The sequence below is a fragment of the Pelophylax lessonae genome (genome assembly GCF_965119305.1).
Source record: "Pelophylax lessonae genome assembly, chromosome: 12".
Classification (NCBI taxonomy): domain Eukaryota; kingdom Metazoa; phylum Chordata; class Amphibia; order Anura; family Ranidae; genus Pelophylax; species Pelophylax lessonae.
Genome location: NC_138779.1, coordinates 90,551,110 through 90,576,952, shown reverse-complemented (window position 1 = coordinate 90,576,952; position 25,843 = coordinate 90,551,110). Strand labels below are relative to the sequence as shown.

At 43.8% G+C, this 25,843-nt stretch overlaps 1 protein-coding gene across 1 annotated transcript; it reads right to left on the bottom strand.

Annotated features, from left to right (window-relative positions):
* Positions 1 to 597: 597 nt before the first annotated feature.
* LOC309568521 (uncharacterized protein) lies at positions 598 to 25,790 on the bottom strand. The gene is made up of 5 exons (XM_082274205.1): positions 25,670 to 25,790; positions 15,117 to 15,250; positions 9,901 to 10,744; positions 4,762 to 4,935; positions 598 to 1,353 (listed from the first exon to the last, which is right to left on the bottom strand). The coding sequence occupies exons 1-5, from the start codon at positions 25,723 to 25,725 to the stop codon at positions 1,188 to 1,190; spliced, it is 1,374 nt and encodes a 457-aa protein (XP_082130331.1). The 5' UTR covers positions 25,726 to 25,790; the 3' UTR covers positions 598 to 1,187.
* Between the last annotated feature and the right edge of the window lie 53 nt (positions 25,791 to 25,843).

The following is a 25,843-nucleotide window of genomic DNA, read 5'->3' as shown; positions in this document are numbered from 1 at the left end:
TGTCAGTTATTATTGCTGTCTGTGAGAGATTCACCCTCTCTCTTTGTCCGGTTTGCCATCATTATCATTGAAAGTGAAAGTAAAAGAAAATCTCAAATTTTGGCTTGTCCCCAGAAAAGTAATATAGGGAAAATCTTCTAATGGGGACACTAGTTCCGGTGACCTGGGGGGTCTCAAAGAGATTCCCCTAATTTGAGGGAATTCCCTCTAACTTCCAGTTTTGACTATGGGACAGGAAGTGAATGTAAATCTCCCCAATGGGAACGCAGATTGCAAAAAATAAACCTTATGTGGGTTATAACCCCCCTTAATGTATCCAAAAAAAAAAAAGAAGTTTTGCCTATAGTTCTACTATAATATAGTTATGGTGTTGGCATTTTTTTTAAACATCATTGCCAGGTATCTTGGGATTTATTCTTTAAAAAATCAACAAAAGCATTCCCATGTTAGGTTTTTTTTATATATATATATATATATATATATAAAAAACACAAATATATTATATATATATATATATATATATATATATATATATATAATTGTCTGAATGCTTTCACTTCCCTGCATCTCTTGAATAAGCCTTACTAATATCAGACACATTGATGTGGATGGTGTAGAAGCCTTTCATCCGCAGTGAGGTAGCTATGAATAAACTGCAGATACACCCAAGGTTACATCTGTCCCAGGATCGCAGCTATTGGATAGGTCTTCACCTTGAAATGGTCATTTGTGGGCAGCATGATACGCCCACTTCTAGGTCAAGAAAGGATAGATCAGGGACAGGAGATTTTCCTTACGACAATAGCAGTCTCTTATCTAGAATATCTGTGCTCCAGAGTATCTGCAGTAAAAGAGATCTTTGCGGAGATCCTTTTTGAACCAGTAGTAGCTTGAGAAAACATTATATGTAAGTGATTGATTTTGTTTGTAGACCAGAGCCATGGATTACTGCAAGCAGACACCAACCAGACACACAGCCTACACTCAACAACCCTGAGATCATCACACAGACACACCAGTCCCAACTCCGTGCAATCTACAGCCCAGATATCATCGGAAACTGTGCTACAGTCCTTGAACCTTGTATTAAGCACACCAATCTTTTTAAATATTTGTGCAATTTCTTTTTGACTATCCAACAGCATTCCACATTGTTACAGTAAAGATAAACTACTTTGTTTCTTCATTTACACAGGCTCTAAGTGTGTAATCTTTAGGTGCTCTTGAAAATCTTTTGAGGCAGCAGAAAGATCCTCTCGGTAATTGTAGATTGACTGGTAATCCTTGCTGCTCTTCAGCAATTCGTTGTTCTTGCGAGCTTCATAATGGAACTGTGAGCCTTTCATCTCATACCTGCAGGACAGATGGAAATGATGTCATTTCTGATCAGAATATTTTAGCATCCTTTGTAGGATTTCCATTTTGGTGCTATGAGCTTCAATATACAAAGTGATACTTTGCAAGATCAGACTTCCTTACATGCTATTACATTACTATTACTGGCACTCCAAAGAACTAGGGCAATGCACCTCTATTCAAACTAAAGAAACATTACCAGTCCATGCGCTGATCCTGAACTTGAATGCCCAGGCTGGGGATTCCTTTGTAACAAACTCACGGTGATAGAAATGGTGGGGAGTTGCAGCTCACCTAACCCTCCACTCTACAATGTACCGCCATTACAGCACATCGTAATGCACAGTAGTGCATTGCTGTGTGTTGTGTTGCCAAAATGGTGCAGGTTTATGGCACCTTAGAATGCATTGGTGGTCCATTTCTTTTTTTTTATTTTCCAATGATTTTTATTGGCAAAATTATAAGTATACATACAATACAAATACAAACTGGTGTAGGTTCCCTGAACGTTTATAACCAGCATACAGTAACAATGCAAAACAAACGAGGAGGAATTATCCCCAAAATTAACAACAAGTGCGAGGGTACAGAACAGCATATCCGCCATTTTGCTTCTTTTTTTTTTTTTATGAATGTTAGATTTAAATATTAGTTCCTGAGTTTGTACACCTGTTGTGGACTCTATGAAGGGGTTCCATTCTCTAGGCTGGATCTTGCATTCATCTAATATTATGAAGAATATATTAGGAGGAGCTGAAATACATACAGTATACTGCAGGTAGGTGAGAACATGCAAAACTCCCAGGTAGACAAGAACAGATAGTTCCAAAATGATTTACTGAAAGTGCCACTCATTTTATTTAAAGTGGAAGTGCGACAAGTTCCAGTAATAACCTCTATCATCTCTAGCAGTTTGCACTGGTGCTTCACGAACACCATCAATATTAAATTACCACTTACCAAATGTCGGCACCATCTAAAATCAATATCCAACTATGTACCATACTATTATTACTACACGTGTATATATAAATTACAGTTCTTTTTTTGTACAATATATACCAATTAATACTCATGTCATATGTATCCAATACAACGTGATATTTTATTTTCATGTACACTGAACAAAATTATAAAAAACGCAACACTTTTGTTTTTGCCCCCATTTTTCATGAGCTGAACTGAAAGATCTAAGACTTTTTCTAAGTATATTGTTCACAAATCTGGCTAAATCTGTGTTAGTGAGCACTTCTCCTTTGCCGAGATAATCCATCCACCTCACAGGTGTGGCATATCAAGATGCTGATTAGACAGCATGATTATTGCACAGATATGCCTTAGGCTGGCCACAATAAAAGGCCACTCTAAAATGTGCAGTCTTACTGTATTGGGGGGGTCCGAAAACCAGTCAGTATCTGGTATGACCACCATTTGCCTGACACAGTGCAACACATCTCCTTCGCATAGAGTTGATCAGGTTGTTGATTGTGGCCTGTGAAATGTTGGTCCGCTCCTCTTCAAGGACTGTGCAAAGTTGCTGGATATTGGCAGGACCTCGAACACGCTGTTGTATACGCGATTCAGAGCATCCCAAAAATGTTTAATGGGTGACATGTCCGGTGAGTATACTGACCATGCAAGAACTGGGATGTTTTCAGCTTCCAGGAATTGTGTACAGAAACATGGGGCCGTGTTTTATCAAGCTGCAACATGAGGTGATGGTTGTGGATGAATGGCACAACAATGGGCCCCAGGATCTCGTCACCATATCTCTGTGCATTCAAAATGCCATCAATAAAATGCACCTGTGTTCGTTGTCTATAACATAGGCCTGCCCATACCATAACCCCACCACCACTATGGGTCACTCGATCCACAACGTTGACATCAGCAAACCGCTCAACCACAAGATGCTTTACACACTGTCTGCCTTCTGTCCTGTACAGTGAAAACCCGGAATTCATCCGTGAAGAGAACACCTCTCCAAAGTGCCAGACATCATCGAATGTGAGCATTTGCCCACTCAAGTCAGGTACGACGACAAACTGCAGTCAGGTCGAGACCCCGATGAGGACGAGCATGCAGATGAGTTTCCCTGAGACGGTTTCTTTGGTTAGGCAAACAAATTGTTGCAGCAGCTGTCCAAGTGGCTGGTCTCAGACGATCTTGGAGGTGAAGATACTGGATGTGGAGGTCCTGGGCTGGTCTGCAGTTGTGAGGCCGGTTGGATGTACTGCCAAATTCTCTGAAAGGCCTTTGGAGACAGCTTATGGTAGAGAAATGAACATTCAAAGCTCTGGTGGACATTCCTGCCTTTAGCATGCCAAATGCAAGCTCCCTGAAAACTTGCCACATCTGTGGCATTGTGCTGTGTAATAAGACTGCACATTTTAGAGTGGCCTTTTATTGTGGCCAGCCTAAGGCACACCTGTGCAATAATCATGCTGTTTAATCAGCATCTTGCTATGCCACATCTGTGAGGTGGATGGATTATCTCGGCAAAGGAGAAGTGCTCACTAACACAGATTTAGCCAGATTTGTGAACAATATTTGAGAGAAATAGGCCTTTTGTGTACATAGAAAAAGTCTTAGATCTTTGAGTTCAGCTCATGAAAAATGGGGGCAAAAACAAAAGTGTTGTGTTTATAATTTTGTTCAGTGTTTATATAGTAATAAACTTTTCATTATGTCATGATTTCAAGCAGCCTATCTCACCTCATTTAAAGTCCCAAATCCTTTCTCTTATTCATATTATGCGATGTGACTGGGAGCCCAGGCTCCGAACTCTCACAAAACTAGTGTTTGTTGGAGTACCTGCATACATCATTCAACATACAATGCAAACTCTACATTCCGGCAGACAATGTTAACTGTGAAAGCATTATGAACAATAGTGCAATATGCACAATCATTTCATGCTTACTTCATACTGTGGTATTTCGGCTGGCTTGCAGGCAGCAGAGTCCCACATGACAAGTAGAGTGGCCTTCCCAAAGGTGGTAAGGAGGGCTCACTTAGGGCAAAACTGTGATTTTTAGTGAGCTTTCCCTATGGTGTAACCACAAAGGCCGAGCACAGAACTGTTACAAATAAAGACGTTAGTCCTTGCACCGGCTACGCCATGCTTGTCTTCAGATATTTTCTACCACTTGCTGTGTCATTTGATTGCTGGACATCTCACTTGCAGATCGTCAAAATCCACAGAAGGTTCCCAGATATCCTAGACATCCAACTTGACTTAGTGCAATCTGCTTATTTAACAAAAACCCTCTCCCCCACCACAGAAGAGATGTAAGGTAAGGGCAACTGTATATTTTTTATTGAGACATCCCCTGCCTCATAACAAACATGATTATTTAAACCTTTTAAGCGGAGAACCTCCCTAGGACAGGTAAGGAATCTCACCATTTAGGTTTTGGTCCTCGGGTACGCTCCAATTCTTGCTGTCTTTTGAGCTCCAGCAGTAACTCCTCCTCCACCTGAAGACGCTCTAGTCGTAATCGGGTAAGCTCTTGCTGATATGGAGATGCTTCCACTACAGAAATACCCACATCTCTTCCAGCCAGTGTCTTCAAGAACCTATCCAAAAAATTGTGTATTCTGCTTAACAACTTCCGAAAATTACAGTACAAAAGGCTTTGCATACCAACACACAAAAGATGATTGCAGAAGATCTCAATTTAGATAAATTTTCCAATATATAATTTCTAAAAATCTAAAATTTGCATAAGTTCTTTACCTGTCAGTCGTGCATGCTCAGTGACAAAGCACAGGTGTACTTTAGCAAAAAACAGGAAAAAACTAAAAAAAAAAAAAAAAACAGCACAATACCAAAAAAATCTAAAATAAGCACCTTAAAAACTTTGTATTCTCCCAGACATCAGTTTATATGACCTGGCTTTGCAGATTTCTGATATTTTCCAATGGCGCACTGCTGATGCCCCTTGGTTTACGCACCTTTTGTCCCATGAGAGTACCACCCCTACCCTAGACCTTCTTGCAATCAATAATTACGATTTAAAAAAGTTACACAGACCTACACTCTTTCCTCCTGACTCTGTCTCAAGCTATGGGACACAGCCATATCCAAACTAGGTATTCCACAGTTTAATAGTCCACTTTGGCAGTTGATCTTTGCATGGTGCCTTACCCTGAGTTCTGGTGTGGACATACGATCACTCGTTCAGATCAGATACTTTTCGGATCTAAAAGAGGAATTTCATTAGCAGAATTATATGCTTGTCTTATACCTTCAGCTTAAGCTGCCTATATAGAGGTCATTTCTGTTTTTTTTTTTTTTTTTTTTGGTCAGCCAAAAAAAAAAAAAAAAACTGAACTAATATCCCCATCCACACATCCAAGGTGGATGAGGAAATCCTCCTAAATGTGTCACTGTATTTTATGAGCAGGACTCCCCCCACCGTCAGAAAACACTGATCTGCACTGCAGCTGTCTGGTTCCAGCGCTGATCGAACGGAAATAAAACTACAAGCCCGTTCATTAAAAGTCAATTGATAGCTCAACTTTTTAAGAATGAGAGCGGCCAAATGTGGATCGAAATTCGGCCGGTTCCTAATGAACCAGACACATTTTTATCCATGAATGCTTAGCTTCAGACATGTGGGCACAAAGCAATTTGGGCCAGTAATACTTGTGCTTGCAAAGAATCATTTGACGACCACTATGGTTAAAGCTTCTCCTAAACAAATTATTTCTGAGTCTATGCAGCCTTCCTGTACCCCACAGCATCAGTCCAGGCTTATAATAGAAACATTTTGTAGGAGGCTCATTTGGGTCTTTTTGAGACCTGAGAGAAGGTACTGACCAGCCACCGATGAGTTCCCTGAAATTTACTAATAAATTCACCCATCTATTTAAACTTCATCATACCTATCTAATGCCAATTCAGTAAACAAGAAATAAGTCTTATAATCCTTCATGCCCTAAAAGTCAAGGAGCCTCGGACTCCTTTTTCTACCTGCTCTGCTATTGCCCACAGATACAGGCATACTGGAAGGAATCAATAAACTTTTTGCGTGATGTCATGGGTTCCCCAGTACAAGCAGACTCTCAGCTATGCCTGCTGGGTTTTCCTAAGGCCCTGTTCACACCTGAGCAATTTTCTGCTTGAAGCTCTAAAATGCTCATCAAGCCAGATCTTATTCATTTCAATGGCCCCTGTTCACATATGAGTGTTCGGTCACCTGAAACAAATGCCTGTCACTCAAAAAAAAAAATACATGAGCTTCTTTTTGGCAGATTACAAGCGTTTTTGGGTCCATAGACTTCAATAGAAACACCTGACTTATGCGTTTTACGAGCGTTTCATCGCTCCTTTTTTTCTCAAACAGCAGCCCACCACCCCTATCTTCCGTTCCCTCTCCTCCCCTTAGTGCTTTCTTTTGGCTAAACAAAAAACCTAAAGCTGTAAAATGCTTTTAATACGCTTCTAAAAAGCTGCAAAAATACTTAAAATAACGCCTGAAAAACACCAATAAATTGCTACGCTCAGGTATGAATGGAACCTAGGTCTCCAGAGTTAAACATTTATCAGCACATTTTGCATGAGGCATTGTTTGCTGGCAAGAAGCTGATAGCTAAGGTGTGAATCCAAGCTGGGGTGCCTTTATCATAACAAATGCAAAGTGTAGATTAATAAAATGCTCCCATATAACAAACTGAACTATGACCACAGAGATTGCCAGAAAATTCATACAGAGTTGGCTATTTGGCTGGCAGAATTTTCTACTCAATATCCACTGGATGCAGCTCTTATTGACTTTTGAATAGTGCCTCCTACATACACTCGTTTGTATTCCATTTTGTCTAAGAGTACTACCAAGTTCCAAGTACAACTATTTCTGAGATGGCGCACAACACTTTTCAGTTTAGGTTTTAAACGTTTCTCAACTAATTTTATTCTACTTATACAGAAATTGCTATATTATTTTTCACTTATTCTCGCAGTCTGTGATCAGGTTTCTTATTTTTTTTTTTTTGTCTGTAGCAATTTGATAACTTGCCAATTGTGTATGTCTGTGGTCTCCAAACTGAGGTCCGCAGGCCAGATGCGTCCCTTTGCTCGCATTTAGTTGACCCTTAGAGTATTAATCCTCTTACTGCTACCAACGATGGAGCATTATTCGGCTCACTAATACCAATGATGGGGAATTGTCCCCCCTCCCACTGACGGCATGGCATTTTTTACTCCTGCTGATCACAGTACATCCCCTATAAAAAGTCTGAAGGACAGTAAACTAGCCCTTTTTTTTTTAAAGATTGGAAACCCCCGGGTCCATGTAATACATTCCTTCTGTGTATGCCAGGGTTTCTCAACAGGGTTCCACGGAACCCTGGGGTTCCTCCAGAGGTTACTAGTGGTTCCTTGAGCAACAAGCAAATACTGCCTTTTAGATGAGTTCCCAGTGACACCATTGATCTTTTTAGCTACAGGTGGTCCCCAGGTTACAAACGTCTGACTTACAAATGACTCCTACTTACAAACTGACAACAGGAAGTGAGGAGAAATCCAGCCCTAGGAAGGGAAATTCACTTCTGTAAGAGTTCTCATGGGAAAAAGGTGTCTCCACTGAAGCGTTATCACCAATCTAAAGCCCCGTACACACGTAGCGATTGTCGGCCGTAAATATTCGGCCGCCGAACGATCGGCCGATTGTCGGCTTGTTAGTATGATGCTTCCGACAACCGACAGCGACTTTTCAGCCGAACAGAATCTGTTGTGCAGGCATTAAAATTTTTGTTGGCCAACACCAGAACGGCCGATTGTTCACCAGTCAGTACAGAATTCGGCCGACAAACAGCTGATTAGCAAGACTGGGCATGCTCAGAAAAGAAAAAACACACGGAAAGTTAACCATCACATGATATCACTTCTGCAGTCGGCTGTTGTTGGCCGACAAAATTCATGTGCAGTCTTTTGCAGTTTTCAGCCGACAAGACAGCACCGGACAAAAGACGGCTGATCGTTCGGCCAACATTCGGGACGTGTGTACGGGCTTTAGTTTCCACAACAACCCAAAATTTTCAAAATCCAGTTGTCATAGGGACAGAAAGAGAGTTGGAAATCTTCTGAACAGGGGCACAGACAGAAAAACAAATGGTACAGGGGTGTTAACCCTTCCCTATACTATCCAAAAAAACGTAAAAACTATTCATTTGGCTGGAGCTAAACTTAAAAAAATGTACCTGTTCCGACTTACAAACAAATTTGACTTAAGAACAAACCTACATTCCTTATCTTGTTTGTAACCCGGGGACTGCACTGGTGTCTTAAAAAGCATGTAAACTACTTTCTATGTGTTTTGGATGCAGAAAAAAAAAAAGTACTGGAGCGCATGTGGCGTGAACCAGCCCTTATTATCAAAGCTTAATTGAACAAGCTGAATTTAGAAGGCTACCAAGCACAGATTATGTACTCTCCAGTATTAGTAAATCAACCCCTTTGTATCCTTGGAATTGCAAACCCATGGATGCTCAGGTGTTGCACATGTACTGGGACCCAGTTACAGGTAATAGCCATGGCAGAAGCCTATAATCAGCTGGAGACAGAGAATGGATATTATTCTCTATGGCTGGGCCCTATGCAAGTACAACATTTAAGAGGACTGCCATGTCACTACCCAATGTAAAAACTATCTGGTTCTTGGCAGGCCATGGCTGTGAAATTGCAGAGATGACTACATCCTTTTGATATGGAGGCAAGGACGGGTGGGTATGGGTTATTTCTGTTACTACTCTCCCTTCCCTTTCAGACACATATGCAATGCTACAGAATATTTTCCTGCAATATTAAAAAAAATCTGTATGAGATTAAATACCAAAACCTAAAGTGTTACTAAACCCACAACCGTAAAAAAAAGTCTGTAAATGCAGTAAAGCATGCTTGTTATACTCACTGCGGTACCTAAGGGGTTAATCCTCCACATTGTATAAAAGGGCTGTTTGATCCTGTCCTCTCCGATCCTCCCCTTCTTCCACTGTCCCCAACCCATCTCCTTATAGAACAGAGCCTTGGGGGTAAGCTGCACATACTCAGTTTGGTGTGTATTGCTAGAGAATGTATTTTCTTGGGAAGGTGCATGTGATCAGCACATGGCAAATAAGCACTGTCCAGACAGAGGGTCAGGGGTCCTGCAGCCTCAGAGGACAGTCAGAGGAGAATGAAAACTCCTCCTACAAGCTTTACCCAGTGCTCTGCTGGACGCTGATAAAAGTCACAACACTGCTATATACTGCTGATGAGAAAAGGTATTTAGCAGGTTTTATTTACGAAAATAATTGTATTTCCATGTTCTGTGTACTGTAGGAGACCAGATATGGTGAATGCAGGCTCCTGGGTTAAGTAACACTTTGAGATGGAGTTCCAACTGACAGTACAATTTTTTGCTAGACAAGAGGGAACTGAATGTGAAAGAGTTAGCAAAAAAAAAATGCTACAAAATGTTACCAGTTTTATTGGCAAGGTCAATATAATGAAAATAACGCATCTAAATGCATTACTGAATTCTACTTCGGGCAATTTACCTTTCACTGATCTCTTCTGCACTGGGTGCTGATATGACAGATGACGGGATGCTATAAGGACTCCAGGAGTAGCCAAGACTGCTTTTGGTCTTCCTTGGAGGAGTAAAGGACCTTGCTGCCAAAGACCCTGGTCTGTAAAATCGTAAGCGCGACTGTCTGTTGGAAGATGATGTCTTAATGTTGGATTTTATTCTTGGTGGTGGCTGGCCACAGGCATTGGCTTTAGCAGAGTTTGGCCTCCAGATAGGTTTTGGGGATTGAGAACGTGATCTAAGATATCTACCCTTCTTGGAAGAAGGAGAAAAAGAATGTGAACGATCAAGCGACTGTGATCTTCCTCGGACGAACGAGACTCTGGTTCTCTCAGGGGATCGAGAACGGACAGGAAATTTTGGAGGTAAAAGAGACTTCACACCAACAACATGAGGAGCACCAAGCTTCACTGGAACAGATTCTCCATAAGCAATGTCTGATGGCGATACGGAAGACTCCATTTCTGAAAACAGGCTGCCTACCGTGCCGACCGGGTGGCTTAGAGAGGACTTTGAAAACGTTGGAAATCCTGAACTGTGTACTGAAGAAAAACTTTCATGAGGTTTAATTAGGTGATTTGTCTTCAAAAACCATTCCGAGCTTGAGGCAGAGTCTTGACCTCGATCAGTAGAGTCTCCAAAGGATGGACTGCGAATATGCTTTGGCCATTCTGGCATGTTTGTAAAGCCGGACTTGGTTTCCAAATTTAGACTTGAGGCCAGGCTATCTACTTGAACCTTTAATTTCCTCAAATTGTCCTCAAGGTCATCAATGCTAATGTTCTCTTTGGCGTACAGAGACAACGTGTTACCTGCAGTTAATATAAATCTATTAGAATATGGCAATAAAGGTTAATGTAATCTAAGGCTGCTGGAGAACATACACAAACAAAAGCTAATATACTTTATTCTAGGATATATAATATTATATAATGGTTTATATATTTTTCTCTTTCTGGTGAAGACCAAAAAGAAAATTATTTTTAAAAATATTTTTCTTCGTAGTTAGTAAAATAATTATAACATATTGCAAATAAATGTTCATATGCAACCAGCAGGTGGAGCTTTAGGTTTCTTTTTGTGTTTTCCAACTATTTTTTACCTCCTGCTATAAAAAGTGTGCTTACAGAGCTCAACAGCTTAAGATGAGTCACTGATGTCAAATGATGTATACTCACTTGAAGACCGCCTAATGAAAGCCTTTCGGCTTTCAAGTGGTATACCGGTATTGTATTTTTCAGGTGGCGATCTGCGTTTTTGTAAAAGCTATCCTAGTGTCTAATTAGCGTCTGGATTGCTTTTACAGATGGCAAGAGGGGTTGCCTTACCCCTCCCGCCATAGCATCTCTGGGCTCTACTGTCGTAACGGCGAGCCTGGAATGAAGCTGGAGGTTCCGCTGGCTTACCAGAGGGATGAACGAGGACTGGAAGATCCCCGATCTTCTCTATGGAATAGGAAACCAGAAGCAACTACTATTTGGTCATTTCCGGTTTCCCCGGGTGTAAACAGTGCCATTTTTTAATTGTGAAAGTATCTTATCACACTTATCTTGGTTTGATCAGATTTTTTAAGGGCAGAGGAGACATCTGGGGTCTAATAGATCTCTAGAACAGATCTCTCCATAAAGAGTACCTGTCACTGCCTAGTGCTGTTTAGATTCCTCATGACAGCAGTAAAAGTGAGCAAAAATTAAAAAAAAAAAAAAATATATATATATATATATATATATATATATATATATATTTATTATTATTTTTTTTTTAACCACTTGCCGACTTAACGACGATTTACGTCGGCAGTCAGCCCCTCACAGGCAAAGTGACGTAGTACTACGTCGCTAGCCTGTGAGGCTCAAGGGAGCGAGCGCGCGCTGCTGAAGGCGCGCTCCCGCTCGCTCACAGACCCCCCCCGCGCGAATGACCGGCGGACCCGATGTCCGCCGGTCACTCGCGATCGTCGGTTACACCGGGAGAAAGGCAGGCGGCTAATGTAAACAAAGCCACCTGTCATTCTCCCCTGTGTAACAGCACAGATCATACGGTCCTGCTATGTAGGACCGTAGATCTCTGCTGTTACATCACAAGCCACATCCAATCACAGTTAGAATCACACCCCTAGGGACACATTTAACCCCTCCTTCTCAAATAAAGTTAACCCCTTCCCTGCCAGTGTAATTTTTACAGTAACAGTCCATATATATAGCACTGATTAGTGTAGTAATGTCACTGGTACCCCCAAAAGTGTCAAAAATGTCAGTCAAGGGTCCGATCTGTCTACCGCAATGTCGCAGTCCCGAAAAAAAATAAATAAAAATCGCAGATCGCCGCCATTACTCATAAAAAAAAAACCAATAAAAATGACAAAAATCTTTCCCTTAGTTAGTAAACGCAATAACTTTTGCGCAAACCAATCAAAATACGCTTTTTGGGATTTCTTTTACCAAACATAACATATGTAGCAGAAAACAAATTGGCCTAAAATGTTAAAAAATTTTGATTTTTACATTTTTTTTGGGGGGGGGAATTTCATATAAAAAACTGTGAAAAATATTGTTATTTTTGCAAAATTGTCGCTCTTTTTTTGTTTATAGCACATGATCAAAAAATCGCACAGATGATCAAATACCACCAAAAGAAAGCTCTGTTTGTGGGGAAAAAAAGGACATCAATTTCATTTGGGTACAGCGTCGCACGTCCGCGCAATTGTCCGTTAAAGTCACGCAGTGCCGAGTCGCAAAATAGGCCCTGGTCAGGAAAGGGGGTAAAATCTTCCGGGGCTTAAGTGGTTAAACGCCCCTGTCCGCTCGTGTTTGCACACAAAAGTGAACACATACGTTGGTCCCACATGCATCATACATAAACGACAATCGCACTACACATGTGAGGTATTGCCATGAATGCCAGAGCAATAATTCTAGCACCAGACCTCCTGTGTAACTCTAAACTGGTAACCTGTAAAGACTTTTAAAGTGCCTCCTATGGAGATTTTAAAAAATGAAGTTTGGCGCCACTCCACGAGCATGCACAATTTTAAAGAGTGACATGTTAGGTATCCATTTACTTGGAGTAACACCATATTTTATATTTTGCCAAAAAGTTGGGTATTATATTGTGCTTGTGACAATAATAAAAAAAAAAAAAATTGTGCTTGTGTGCATTAAAATAAAGTGTATTTTGTTAAAAAAAAAACAAAAACATTTGCATTAAAAAAATGCTACACAAACAACGTGTGACATTAAAAAATGGCAGAACCCACCATTTTATTCTCTGAGGGCCTCTGCTAAAAAAAAAAAGTATAATATATATATATATATATATATATATATATATATATATAAAATGCTTGGGGGGGGGGGGTCTAAGTAATTTTCTAGCACAAAATACCCTTTCTCTCTTTCTTCTGTACATCTTTCTTTGACAGTTTAATTAGAGTCAGCCTAAGGGCTGCGCTCTTTTTTTTAGTCAGCCCATAATGTTTTAGCAACGATTTATCATGCGTTACATTTTTATTTGTAGGACAATGATATATACTAAAATAAACATTTTAGATATCAGTTTAAATACGTATAATCAGTTTAAATATGTATAATCTTTTTAAAAACAACGGGATTGATTTACTAAAGGCAAATATACTGTGCACTGCAAGTGCATTTACTCCAGTGCTTAGTAAATGAGGTAAAGCTTAACCACTTCCCGCCCGCCCTATTACAAAATGACGGCGGGAATGTGGTTGTGTTATCCTGACCGGACGTCATATGACGGCGGCAGGATAACACAGCTCTGGGTGCCCCCCGGGGGCGCGCAGAGCGGCGATCGGTGATGCGAGGTGTCAGTCTGACACCCTGCATCTCCGATCTCGGTAAAGAGCCTCTGACGGAGGCTCTTTACCATGTGATCAGCCGTGTCCAATCACGGCTGGTCACATAGTAAATAGGAACAGCCGTTGATCGGCTTTCCTTAGTTCGTGCCTGACAGGCACGAGTAAAGGAGCGCCGATCGGCGGCTCCCCTGACAGGGGGGGGGGGGGAGTCGGCACTGGTAATCAGATCATTGATTACCAGTGCAGACCCTCGGGGGGGGGTGGGGGGGGGGTTGCCACTAGATCCACCAGGGATGCCCACTATGACCCCAGGGATGCCCACTATGGCCACCAGGGATGGCAATCAGGGCTCAGGGAGCGCCCCATTGCCCTCCCCATCAGTGATGCCCACCAGTGTCCTCCCTATCAGTGCTGCCCACAAGTACCCATCATTGCCATCCTTTAGTGTCGCCCACCAGTGCCCATTATTGCCCACCAGTGCCGCCTATCAGTGCCCATTAGTGCCCATCAGTGCCGCCCGTCAGTGCCAGCCATCAGTGCCCACCAGTGCCGCCTATCAGTGCCCATTAGTGCCCGTCAGTGCCCATCAGTACCACCTATCAGTGTCCATCAATGCCGCCTATCAGTGCCCAGCAGTGCCGCCTATCAGTGCCCACCAATGCTGCATATCTGTGCTACCTATCAGTGCCACCCCATCAGTGCCTGTCAGTGCAGTCTCATCAGTGCTCATCAGTGCAGGAAAAAACTTATTTATTTACAAAATTGTATAACATAAACAAAAAAACTTTTTTTTTTTTTCAAACTTTTCGGGCTTTTTTTATTTGTTTAGCAAAAAATCTATTTGTGGGGGGAAAATGACATAAATTTGGTGTAGGTACAGTGTTGCATGACCGCGCAATTGTCATTCAAATTGCAACAGCACTAAAAGGGGAAAATTGGCCTGGGCAGGAAGGGAGGGAAGTGCCCTGTATTAAAGTGGTTAACTTTGCAATGAATACTCAATAACACTCAAAGAAAAAAAACAAAAAAACAAAACCGCATGACTGGATGATAGAAATTAGCAGAGCTTCCCCTTATTTCAGAGCCCCCCCCCCCCCCCCCGTTCAGATCTAGAGCAACTGTACTTGCACAGCACAGTTTAATTTCTTTTAGTAAATCAACCTCAAAGTATAACGAAATTGACCCAAAAGCATTATAAAGTTCCCCTGTAAAATGTCTAAAAGAAGACTGTGCTAATCAACATCAAGAATAATTCATCTTAACGTTTATACTGAAAAAAAAAAATAGTGTCCATTGATAGGTTGTTATGAGCTACTTAGGCAGTTCTTCCTTTTTATGGATTGATGCAACAAGATGATACTTGCCATTGGTGTCATTTGGAATAGGTTGTATGCCATGGTTCGAGTGCGCTCTGCGGTTGATGGCAGACCCTTGATAGCTAAAATTATGACTGCTTGTTGTCTTCTGCGTATTAGTCAGGAACTCGTATGGCTTCTCACTAAAAGGAAACAAAAGAGGTATTGATCATTTAGATTTAGTGGTTGGCACTTCTTGCAGGACTAAGGTCCCTAGTTTGAAACCTTTTCAGCAGGGCTGGGACAAGAGGGGGGGGGGGCAAGAGAGGCAGCCGCCCTGGCCACTGTGGTATCATATGAAGTGTGTGTGGGGGGCACCACAAGGAGATTGGGGAGGAGAGTATTTGTTGTGTTGGGAGGGGAAATTTGGGAGGTAAGAATTGTATGGAGTGAAATAGGATTTGTGCTAGAAGAGGACAATCAGACCATGAAAAACAAAATTCTCTGGTCTGATGAAACAAAGATTGAACTCTTTGGCCTAAATGGCAAGCGTCATGTCTGGAGGAACCCAGGCACCGCTCATCACCTGGCCAATACCATCCCTACAGTGAAGCATGGTGGTGGCAGCATCATGCTGTGGGGATGTTTTTCAGTGGCAAGAACTGGGAGACTAGTCAGGATTGAGGGAAAGATGAATGCAGCAATTTACAGAGACATCCTTAATAAAAAACCTGCTCCAGAGTACTCTGCACCTCAGACTGGGGCAAAGATTAATCTTGCAAACAGGGCAACGATCCTTAGCACACAGCCAAGATAACAAAGGAGTGGCTACAGGACAACTCTGTAAATGTCCTTGAGTGGCCATCCAGAGCCCAGGTTAAACTGGTTAAACATCTCTGGAGAGATCTGAAAATGGCTGTGCACTGACGCTCCCCATCCAACCTGATGGAGCTTGAGAGATCCTGCAAAAGAGAATGGGAGAAACTGCCCAAAAACATGTGTGTCAAGCTTGTAGTAAGTAGCATCATACTCAAAAAAACTTGAGATAAGAGTTACTGGAGTCAAGCTGCACATGCTCAGTTTGTTGTGTATTGCTAGAGAGTTTTTTTTTTTTTTTCTTTTCTTGGGAGGGTGCATGTGATCAGCACAGGGCCAATCAGCACTGTCCAGACAAGAGGGTCAGGGGTCCTGCATCCTGATAGGACAGCTCAGTGCAGTATGAAAACTCCTCCTACAAGCTTTAACCAGGCACTGATAGAAGTCACAAGACTGCTATATACTGCTGATGAGAAAATGTATTTAGAAGTTTATATTTACTAAAATAATTGCATTTCCATGTTCTGTGGGAGATCAGATATAGTGAAAGCAGGTTCTGGGTTTAGTAACATTAATGACAGGATCACCAGTATTACTTTAAGAAACGATGAAAAACCTTTTTTTCTTTTAAAGTACACATGTTAAAGTTTAGAAGAGATTGTAGTGATTGCGTTTAGATCTGCTTTGATTGGGCAAAGCAGGGTAGCCCAATCAACCAATTACATTTTTTTTTTTATTTATCAAATTCAAATGTGAATAATAAAGGCCAATTATGACAAACTGAAATGACGAAAACTATTTGTAAGCTTGTCAAACACTTGATAAACGTAGGCAGGAATGGCAATGCAAGACAGGAACGGCATTTATGAATCTTAGGATGCCTGCCCTCTAATAACGCAGAGCAGGTTGGGAAATTGTACATTATATTCATCTGTCAAAACCAGTCCTTCCGATAATTGAAATCTCCAGCCTCTTCCACGGCTACGGGGAAATGTGTGGGCCTGTTGGAGCCGTTTCCATGACAGCGAGTTGCCCTACAGTGAAAATCCCCTTTTCCACAGCAGACATTGTTCATGTCATTATGGAAATAGCAGTGGGAAACCGAACAGAAATAGGCCATCTACCTGCGTCTTAGGATTCTTGTGCTTTTCATTCCTAGTGAAAATGTATGATTCGCTCCTTTACTAAACCTGAGAGGATTATTGTTTTTCATCAATAATACTGAATTCAGTGTGTGATTTCAGCTGGTAATGTAACATAAACCCAGTATAGTCTTCTTAAAATTGCCTGTGTACCCCTTTCATACTTGCCAACTGTCCCGTTTTTGCCGGGACAGTCCCGGCAAATAGGAACCTGTCCCGGGTAACTTACATTGTCCCGGCAACGTACTTATTTACACTTTGCACTTTATTTATATTTACATATTACGTTTTTTGTATGGTCACACCTGAGCACATTTCACACTTTAGAATTGCAGGGAATTTTGATGAGAATTTTAAATTTTAGGCAGAAGTAGTGCAGCTGAAGGGGGGAATTATTCCAACTCTGCTACTTTGGCCTTAAAGAAGTTGTAATGATTTTTTTTTTCCAACCTGAAAGAGAAACACATAATGAGCTAGTATGCATCGCATACTAGCTCATTATGAAATACTTACCTTAGAACGAGCCCCCACCGTGTCGCCCACTTACCTGTATGACGGGCGACATGTTCAGTCACCCGTCTTCCAGGATCGCGGCATCCGGCCATCAGATTGGCCGGACCCGCGATTACGTCACTCCTGCGCATGCGCGCGGAAGCCGACGGTCACGGCACTGGGCTCTGAAGGAACGGCACCAGCGGCCGTTCCTTCAGAGCGCATGCGCCAGTGATGTCACTGGATGCATGTAAGGTAAATATCTCCTAAACGGTACATGTTTAGGAGATATTTACAGTACCTATAGGTAAGCCTGATCATAGGCTTACCTATAAATAAAAGTTACAGAGGAGGGTTTACTTCCTCTTTAAAATTCCCTTTTCAATTTCCTGTAATCCTCTCTTTATTGAGTAGACCCTATAATCTGATGATAAGTAGGCAGAGATTAATTATGCAGAGTGGGCGGAGCTTCATGAAAGTGGGTGTGGTAAGTAATTGATAGGCGTGCTGCAAAGTGTCCCTGGAAATTTTTTTCAAATGTTGGCAACTATGCCCTTTGGGCTCATTTTCACATATTTGGCCCTCTAAAGAACAATCTGTAGGGCTATACCAGCCGTTAGCTATAATCACAAGTAAAATCCGTCAGACTGGTTGTATCGAAGTTGATTGATCAACTTGGTACATTCAGCGTGCCCATACACAGTTCGAATCTCGGCCGGTTCTTGCTTCATCTAAGGCCCCTGGCACGCAGTAATGATGTCTCAGCATCAGCATTTCTGGACGTACGTTCAGGCGTTTGTGTTTGCATGCACAATACATTCCTAGGCAAAATTCATTAATATTTATGCTAAAATGCGCGTTTTTGTGCGCAATTAGTAGTGCTGGTGCAAAATACCGACAGGGAATTAAGATTTTTCTTCTTTTTTTTTTAATTAAGAAGACGCAGGGCTTGTTTATGCGTCTGTGTGTACAGACACATTGTAAACAATGGGCTGCATTCTAGATCAGTATAAGGGCCCTTTCACCCTTTTAGTCCGTCAGACGGACTCCGTTTTTCTCAGCGGGGGATCGATCCGCTGATCCCCCTCTGAGCAGGTGGACGACAGCTGTGTCTCTGCGCTGTGTGCGGAGACACAGCTGTCAGGTCCCCATTCATCTCTGGGAATTGACCGTCTGTCCATTCTAAACCGATCCGCTGGATGGATGGAAAATAGGGTTTCCATTCGTCCAGATTTGATGGATCGGATGTCAGCGGGTGACCGTTCAGATCCGCCCAAAAAACTGACAGGCGGATCTGAACGGTGTGAAAGGGGCCAAAACAAAACACTGTACTGAGCTTTTCCAAGCTGCAGTTTGCAAGAGGCCTAAGTCCCGGTTCACACTGATGCGGCTGCGCCGATCGCATGTAATATCAGAGCGCACTGCTCCTTCATTACATGCGATCGGCTGTGCGGTGCGAGTTTAGCCATACACTTTGTATGGCTAAATTCGCACCGCACCCGCAGCAAACACGCACATGACCCTTTTTTGCAGCCGCATCAGGATCGGATCGCACAGCGGTTCACACTTGTGCGATCCGATCCTGTGCGAACTGCAAGATCGAACTGCGATATGCGATCAAACTGGGGGTGTCGTTAAGATTACATTGACACCCCCAGTGTATCGCATATGGCAGTGTGAACTGCCGGGGGTGCGTTTGCAATGCGGGAACAGGCTGCGAATTCGCAGCCTTCCCGCATCGCATAAGTGTGAACTGAGCCTAAAGCTCAGCACACAGGTTACAATCCGAGTGTAAATACTCCTTTCGTTTGATCATCAACTAAGCCTTACCTGATTGGATACAAATGGAATGGATTGTTTAGCGAGGCTTTCAAAGAAACTATAGAAAATGTCACCATCACATTGTAATGACAGGAAGATCAGATGTAATGCATATCATAAAATCCAAAATGTCAACAAGCATAGCTGTCTGACCATCAGTAATTGATTGCGCACATAAGCGCGGCCTCAAACAAAATAACGTTTAATGAGGATGTTCCACTATGCTGGTGCGCTCTCTGTTTATTTTATAGTGTTTACTGAGGATTTCCCAGAGACAGCTGTCAGATTATGAATCCTTCTCCATATTCACTTACTTTTTCCTGGACACCGATTGTAGCATATCTTTTCTACACATGAGCGCAGATGGTATTTGTTTGATGTAATCAGATTGTAATGTGAATAGAAAACTCTAACCCCCCCCCCCCTTCATCCAAACGAAAAAAAATAAATCTTTCTACCAGCCTGGACACAGATAACATTCATTTTAGATGTCAGGACCGAGAGATCAGTGACTCTCTATATTAGAAGCTATCCTAGATCATTACATTCTGAGATCCAAGTACATTTAAAGGGTAACTCCACTATCGTGGGGGGGAAAAAACAATATAATGTATACAATTGGGACACAAATCATATTGTAATTGAATGCTAATAAAAATAACCTTTCCTTTTCAATCTGCAGCCGCTGTAATTTTCTGAAAATACAATACAATATGGCTACCTGGAGGTGTTCTGTACACAGAATGTATACTGACCACACCCCCAGAAACATCATTTCCTGCTTGTGTGATTGGCTCACCAATTTTCCCAGAAGTCTGCACTAAGATACAAGTCACATTTTTGGCATCCCCTGCAACAAAAATGTCATTTTTGGTGAGATACTCCCAATAGGAACACGTCTAAAGGGATGCAGGCCCAGCAGCTTTCCTCATTAGTGCCCTGAAGCTGCCACAGCTGATTGATAATTATGAAACCACTCCCATTAGACCCACTCAGCACAGAGGAACAAACAATGATTGCTTCAGAATAACAAATGGTAGGAATCAGCAACAAAGTTTGTTAAAATCCCTGCAATGTACAGAGATCACCCAGGGGAATGTTTTCTCTCAACAAAAGTGGAGTTACGCTTTAAATGTACGCAGCTCATGGACAGGAGATGACAATTTCAGGATCCGTGTGTTTTCAGACACATCACAAGATATTGTGTGAAGACAGGTAGATTCACTCTGGATGACAGCTTTTGAGGGGTGGGATCGACGGGAAAAATGAGAAAATCTATCTACCCCAAGCTAAGGGTCACTGATGGCCCCCTACATGTACTGTGCACCTAGTTCCCCGCACTGTCATAGTCCTCTCCTCTTCTGGAAGTGTAATTAATGTCTGTGATGGCCCAGCTCCTCTACACTTCCCCTCACCTCCCTACATATCCTTTACTGTAGTAGATGGGGAGGAGCAAAGGTGAACTCTATAGATCAGTGATGGCGAACCTTGGAACCCCAGATGTTTTGGAACTACATTTCCCATGATGCTCATGCACCCTGCAGTGTAGTTGAGCATCATGGGAAATGTAGTTCCAAACATCTGGGGTGCCAAGATTCGCCATCACTGCTATAGATTGTGACTTGAGTGAATGGGGGATGCTGGCATCCCATCCAATATGGCAGCACCCAACACCAGTCTCTGGACTGTTGGATATCTACACAAGGGAAGCCTAAAATACATGAAATGTACATCTAATCTTATGGGAAGATTGTTGTTGAAATAAACGGTCTGGCAGCGGGATCTCTTTAAATTGAGGATATGGTGGAATAGGTGATAAAGCCTGGGATCTCCAGCACAGGGGGGATCCATGCCAGGGATCACATCCAAGATGGCGGCGCCCAGCAGCAGTGTCAATGATTTTAGATGTCTACACAAGAGAGGCTCTTCCGGGTAAATAACATGCATAAAATACAAAGGGGGAATTTACCAAAACCTACCGCCATCTGGGATGTGATGTCTGGCATGGGCTCCTCTGTGCTGGAGAAAGAATCTGAAACAGCAGTACCTGGCAACCAATCAGCCTCTAGCATTCATTTTCATAGCCTAACTAAACAAGCTAAAGATAGAATCTGATTGGTTGCCATATACAGCTGCTCCAGAATCTGTCTGATCCATTTTTGATAAATCCCCCTCTTCGCTTATGCGATGATTGTTATTGAAATGAATGGTCTGAGGACGGGGACTCTACAATGCTTAGAAGATCTGTTGCCCTGAAGGTGTTCTTATTCAGCCTGCAAATCAATGGCCCCCATTAGGCAGGTTCTCTTTAACTGTTGCTGTGTACAACAAACTTTCCATGAGGCGTTGTCTGTTTACCTGGCAGGAAGATTACGGGTAAGGGGTGCTTTGTTTACCTCTGTCCATACACAAAGCACACATCTAACTTACTCAGCCCATGTAGGAGGAGGGTGATGGGTGCGTAGTACTGGAATATATGGGAGGACTTACTAATGAGGGAGGATTGGGGGGGGGGGGATGAACTCGTGGATGTCACAATCTTCTGTCTCTGATCTGGAAGGAGCCATATATCTGATCCCGCGCCAGTAGTAAGTACATAAAGTACTGAAGCCATCAGGAAATCAGAAAAGCCAGGCAACCAGCATTTTCAGAAGGTTTGCAAAGTCAGCCTCCAAATATTCTCTTGAAAGGTTTAAAGCCACAACCTCCCGGGGTGTTGGATGATATCACCAGGCATCATGTGGTTGGTGGTGTAGGGGAGTGTCAGAGTCTATGAGCCGGGAGGCACAGCCAGGTGTATGGAAGGTGATGGGATTGTAGGACCATGACACTCATCCTCTCAGTGACAAGGGAGCTCTGTACTACAAAGGACAGCCATGGGATCCAGGCAGCCTGCCGATAAGAGAACCACAAGTCCCAGCATGCTAGCTGGTCAGGGATCACAAGTCCCTGCCAAACAGGGACTACAAGTCCCAGAATGCCAGTAAGGGACAACGCGTCCCAGCCAAACAGGGACTACATGCCCAAGCATTCCAGCCAGCCAAGGACCAAAAGTCCTAGATTGTCAGGGACTACAGGTCCCAGCATGCTAGCTGTCCAAGGATCACAAATCTCAAAATGCCAGCCAGGGATCATAAGTCCCAGCCAATCAGGGACTTCAAGTCCAAGCATGTGAGCCAGCCAGGGTTCACAAATCCCAGACTCCCAGCATGTCAGCCAGCCAGCCAGGAATCCCAGGTCTCAGATTGTCATAGTCTACAGGTCTCATAATGCTTGCTAACCAAAGATCACGAGTCCCAGTCAGGGACTACATGCCCCAGCAGCTCAGCCAACCAAGGGCTCGTCCCACTCAGTAAGGAACTAAAAGCCCCACATGCCAGCCAGTCAAGGACTATAAGTCTCAGACAGTCAGAGACTACAAGTCCCATCAGCTCAACCAGCCAAGGACAATTCCCACCCAGCCAGGGATTACAAGTCCCAGCCAATCAGAGACTACAAACTCCAGCATGCCATTACACTCCCCAGTCCTCCTATGTAGCACAAGTCTCAGCACCGAGTACACTCCCCAGTCCTCCTATGTAGCACAAGTCTCAGCACCGAGTACACTCCCCAGTCCTCCTATGTAGCACAAGTCTCAGCACTGAGTACACTCCCCAGTCCTCCTATGTAGCACAAGTCTCAGCACCGAGTACACTCCCCAGTCCTCCTATGTAGCACAAGTCTCAGCACTGAGTACACTCCCCAGTCCTCCTATGTAGCACAAGTCTCAGCACCGAGTACACTGCCCAGTCCTCCTATGTAGCACAAGTCTCAGCACTGAGTACACTCCCCAGTCCTCCTATGTAGCACAAGTCTCAGCACTGAGTACACTCCCCAGTCCTCCTATGTAGCACAAGTCTCAGCACTGAGTACACTCCCCAGTCCTCCTATGCAGCACAAGTCTCAGCACTGAGTACACTGCCCAGTCCTCCTATGTAGCACAAGTCTCAGCACTGAGTACACTCCCCAGTCCTCCTATGTAGCACAAGTCTCAGCACTGAGTACACTCCCCAGTCCTTCTATGTAGCACAAGTCTCAGCACCGAGTACACTCCCCAGTCCTCCTATGTAGCACAAGTCTCAGCACTGAGTACACTCCCCAGTCCTCCTATGTAGCACAAGTCTCAGCACCGAGTACACTCCCCAGTCCTTCTATGTAGCACAAGTCTCAGCACCGAGTACACTCCCCAGTCCTTCTATGTAGCACAAGTCTCAGCACCGAGTACACTCCCCAGTCCTCCTATGTAGCACAAGTCTCAGCACCGAGTACACTCCCCAGTCCTCCTATGTAGCACAAGTCTCAGCACCGAGTACACTCCCCAGTCCTTCTATGTAGCACAAGTCTCAGCACCGAGTACACTCCCCAGTCCTTCTATGTAGCACAAGTCTCAGCACCGAGTACACTCCCCAGTCCTCCTATGTAGCACAAGTCTCAGCACCGAGTACACTCCCCAGTCCTCCTATGTAGCACAAGTCTCAGCACCGAGTACACTGCCCAGTCCTCCTATGTAGCACAAGTCTCAGCACCGAGTACACTCCCCAGTCCTCCTATGTAGCACAAGTCTCAGCACCGAGTACACTCCCCAGTCCTCCTATGTAGCACAAGTCTCAGCACCGAGTACACTCCCCAGTCCTCCTATGTAGCACAAGTCTCAGCACTGAGTACACTCCCCAGTCCTCCTATGTAGCACAAGTCTCAGCACTGAGTACACTCCCCAGTCCTTCTATGTAGCACAAGTCTCAGCACCGAGTACACTGCCCAGTCCTTCTATGTAGCACAAGTCTCAGCACCGAGTACACTGCCCAGTCCTCCTATGCAGCACAAGTCTCAGCACTGAGTACACTCCCCAGTCCTTCTATGTAGCACAAGTCTCAGCACTGAGTACACTCCCCAGTCCTTCTATGTAGCACAAGTCTCAGCACCGAGTACACTCCCCAGACCTTCTATGTAGCACAAGTCTCAGCACTGAGTACACTCCCCAGTCCTCCTATGCAGCACAAGTCTCAGCACTGAGTACACTCCCCAGTCCTTCTATGTAGCACAAGTCTCAGCACCGAGTACACTCCCCAGTCCTTCTATGTAGCACAAGTCTCAGCACCGAGTACACTCCCCAGTCCTCCTATGTAGCACAAGTCTCAGCACCGAGTACACTCCCCAGTCCTTCTATGTAGCACAAGTCTCAGCACTGAGTACACTCCCCAGTCCTTCTATGTAGCACAAGTCTCAGCACCGAGTACACTCCCCAGTCCTTCTATGTAGCACAAGTCTCAGCACTGAGTACACTCCCCAGTCCTCCTATGCAGCACAAGTCTCAGCACTGAGTACACTCCCCAGTCCTTCTATGTAGCACAAGTCTCAGCACCGAGTACACTCCCCAGTCCTTCTATGTAGCACAAGTCTCAGCACCGAGTACACTCCCCAGTCCTCCTATGTAGCACAAGTCTCAGCACCGAGTACACTCCCCAGTCCTTCTATGTAGCACAAGTCTCAGCACTGAGTACACTCCCCAGTCCTCCTATGTAGCACAAGTCTCAGCACTGAGTACACTCCCCAGTCCTCCTATGTAGCACAAGTCTCAGCACTGAGTACACTCCCCAGTCCTCCTATGTAGCACAAGTCTCAGCACTGAGTACACTCCCCAGTCCTCCTATGTAGCACAAGTCTCAGCACCGAGTACACTCCCCAGTCCTTCTATGTAGCACAAGTCTCAGCACCGAGTACACTCCCCAGTCCTCCTATGTAGCACAAGTCTCAGCACCGAGTACACTCCCCAGTCCTTCTATGTAGCACAAGTCTCAGCACTGAGTACACTCCCCAGTCCTCCTATGTAGCACAAGTCTCAGCACTGAGTACACTCCCCAGTCCTCCTATGTAGCACAAGTCTCAGCACCGAGTACACTCCCCAGTCCTTCTATGTAGCACAAGTCTCAGCACCGAGTACACTCCCCAGTCCTTCTATGTAGCACAAGTCTCAGCACCGAGTACACTCCCCAGTCCTTCTATGTAGCACAAGTCTCAGCACTGAGTACACTCCCCAGTCCTCCTATGAAGCACAAGTCTCAGCACTGAGTACACTCCCCAGTCCTCCTATGTAGCACAAGTCTCAGCACTGAGTACACTCCCCAGTCCTCCTATGTAGCACAAGTCTCAGCACTGAGTACACTCCCCAGTCCTTCTATGTAGCAGACATGCAGAGACTTGTCGCCCAGGTCTCAGGTGTCTCTTCTAGGATGGTAATGAATGAAGAAGGAGATTGGACACCCCTAAATAATTCTCTCATCCTGTCCCCCCCTCCTCCCCCCGGCCTTGTACCTGAGCGCCGCTTTCCTCCCGTGCAGCACGAACACTCCCTCCGCTCTCCCGGCCATGGTGTCTTCTCTTCCTTCTCCTCCGTTGCTAGGGGAAGGCTCAAACAAGGCGTTGCTAAGCGGAAGCCAAAAGAACATTCCCCTCCCATTACTTCTGTCCCTGCCAGGCCACCGTCTA

Coding starts and splice junctions, on each gene's coding strand:
- LOC309568521 (XM_082274205.1), bottom strand. CDS start 25,725: ATGGCCGGGAGAGCGGAGGGAGTGTTCGTGCTGCACGGGAGGAAAGCG. Junction 15,251..25,669: donor GGGAGGAAAGCGGCGCTCAG/GTACAAGGCCGG, acceptor GTTTCCTTTTAG/TGAGAAGCCATACGAGTTCC. Junction 4,936..9,900: donor GCAGAAGAGATCAGTGAAAG/GTAAATTGCCCG, acceptor TTTTTTGGATAG/GTTCTTGAAGACACTGGCTG.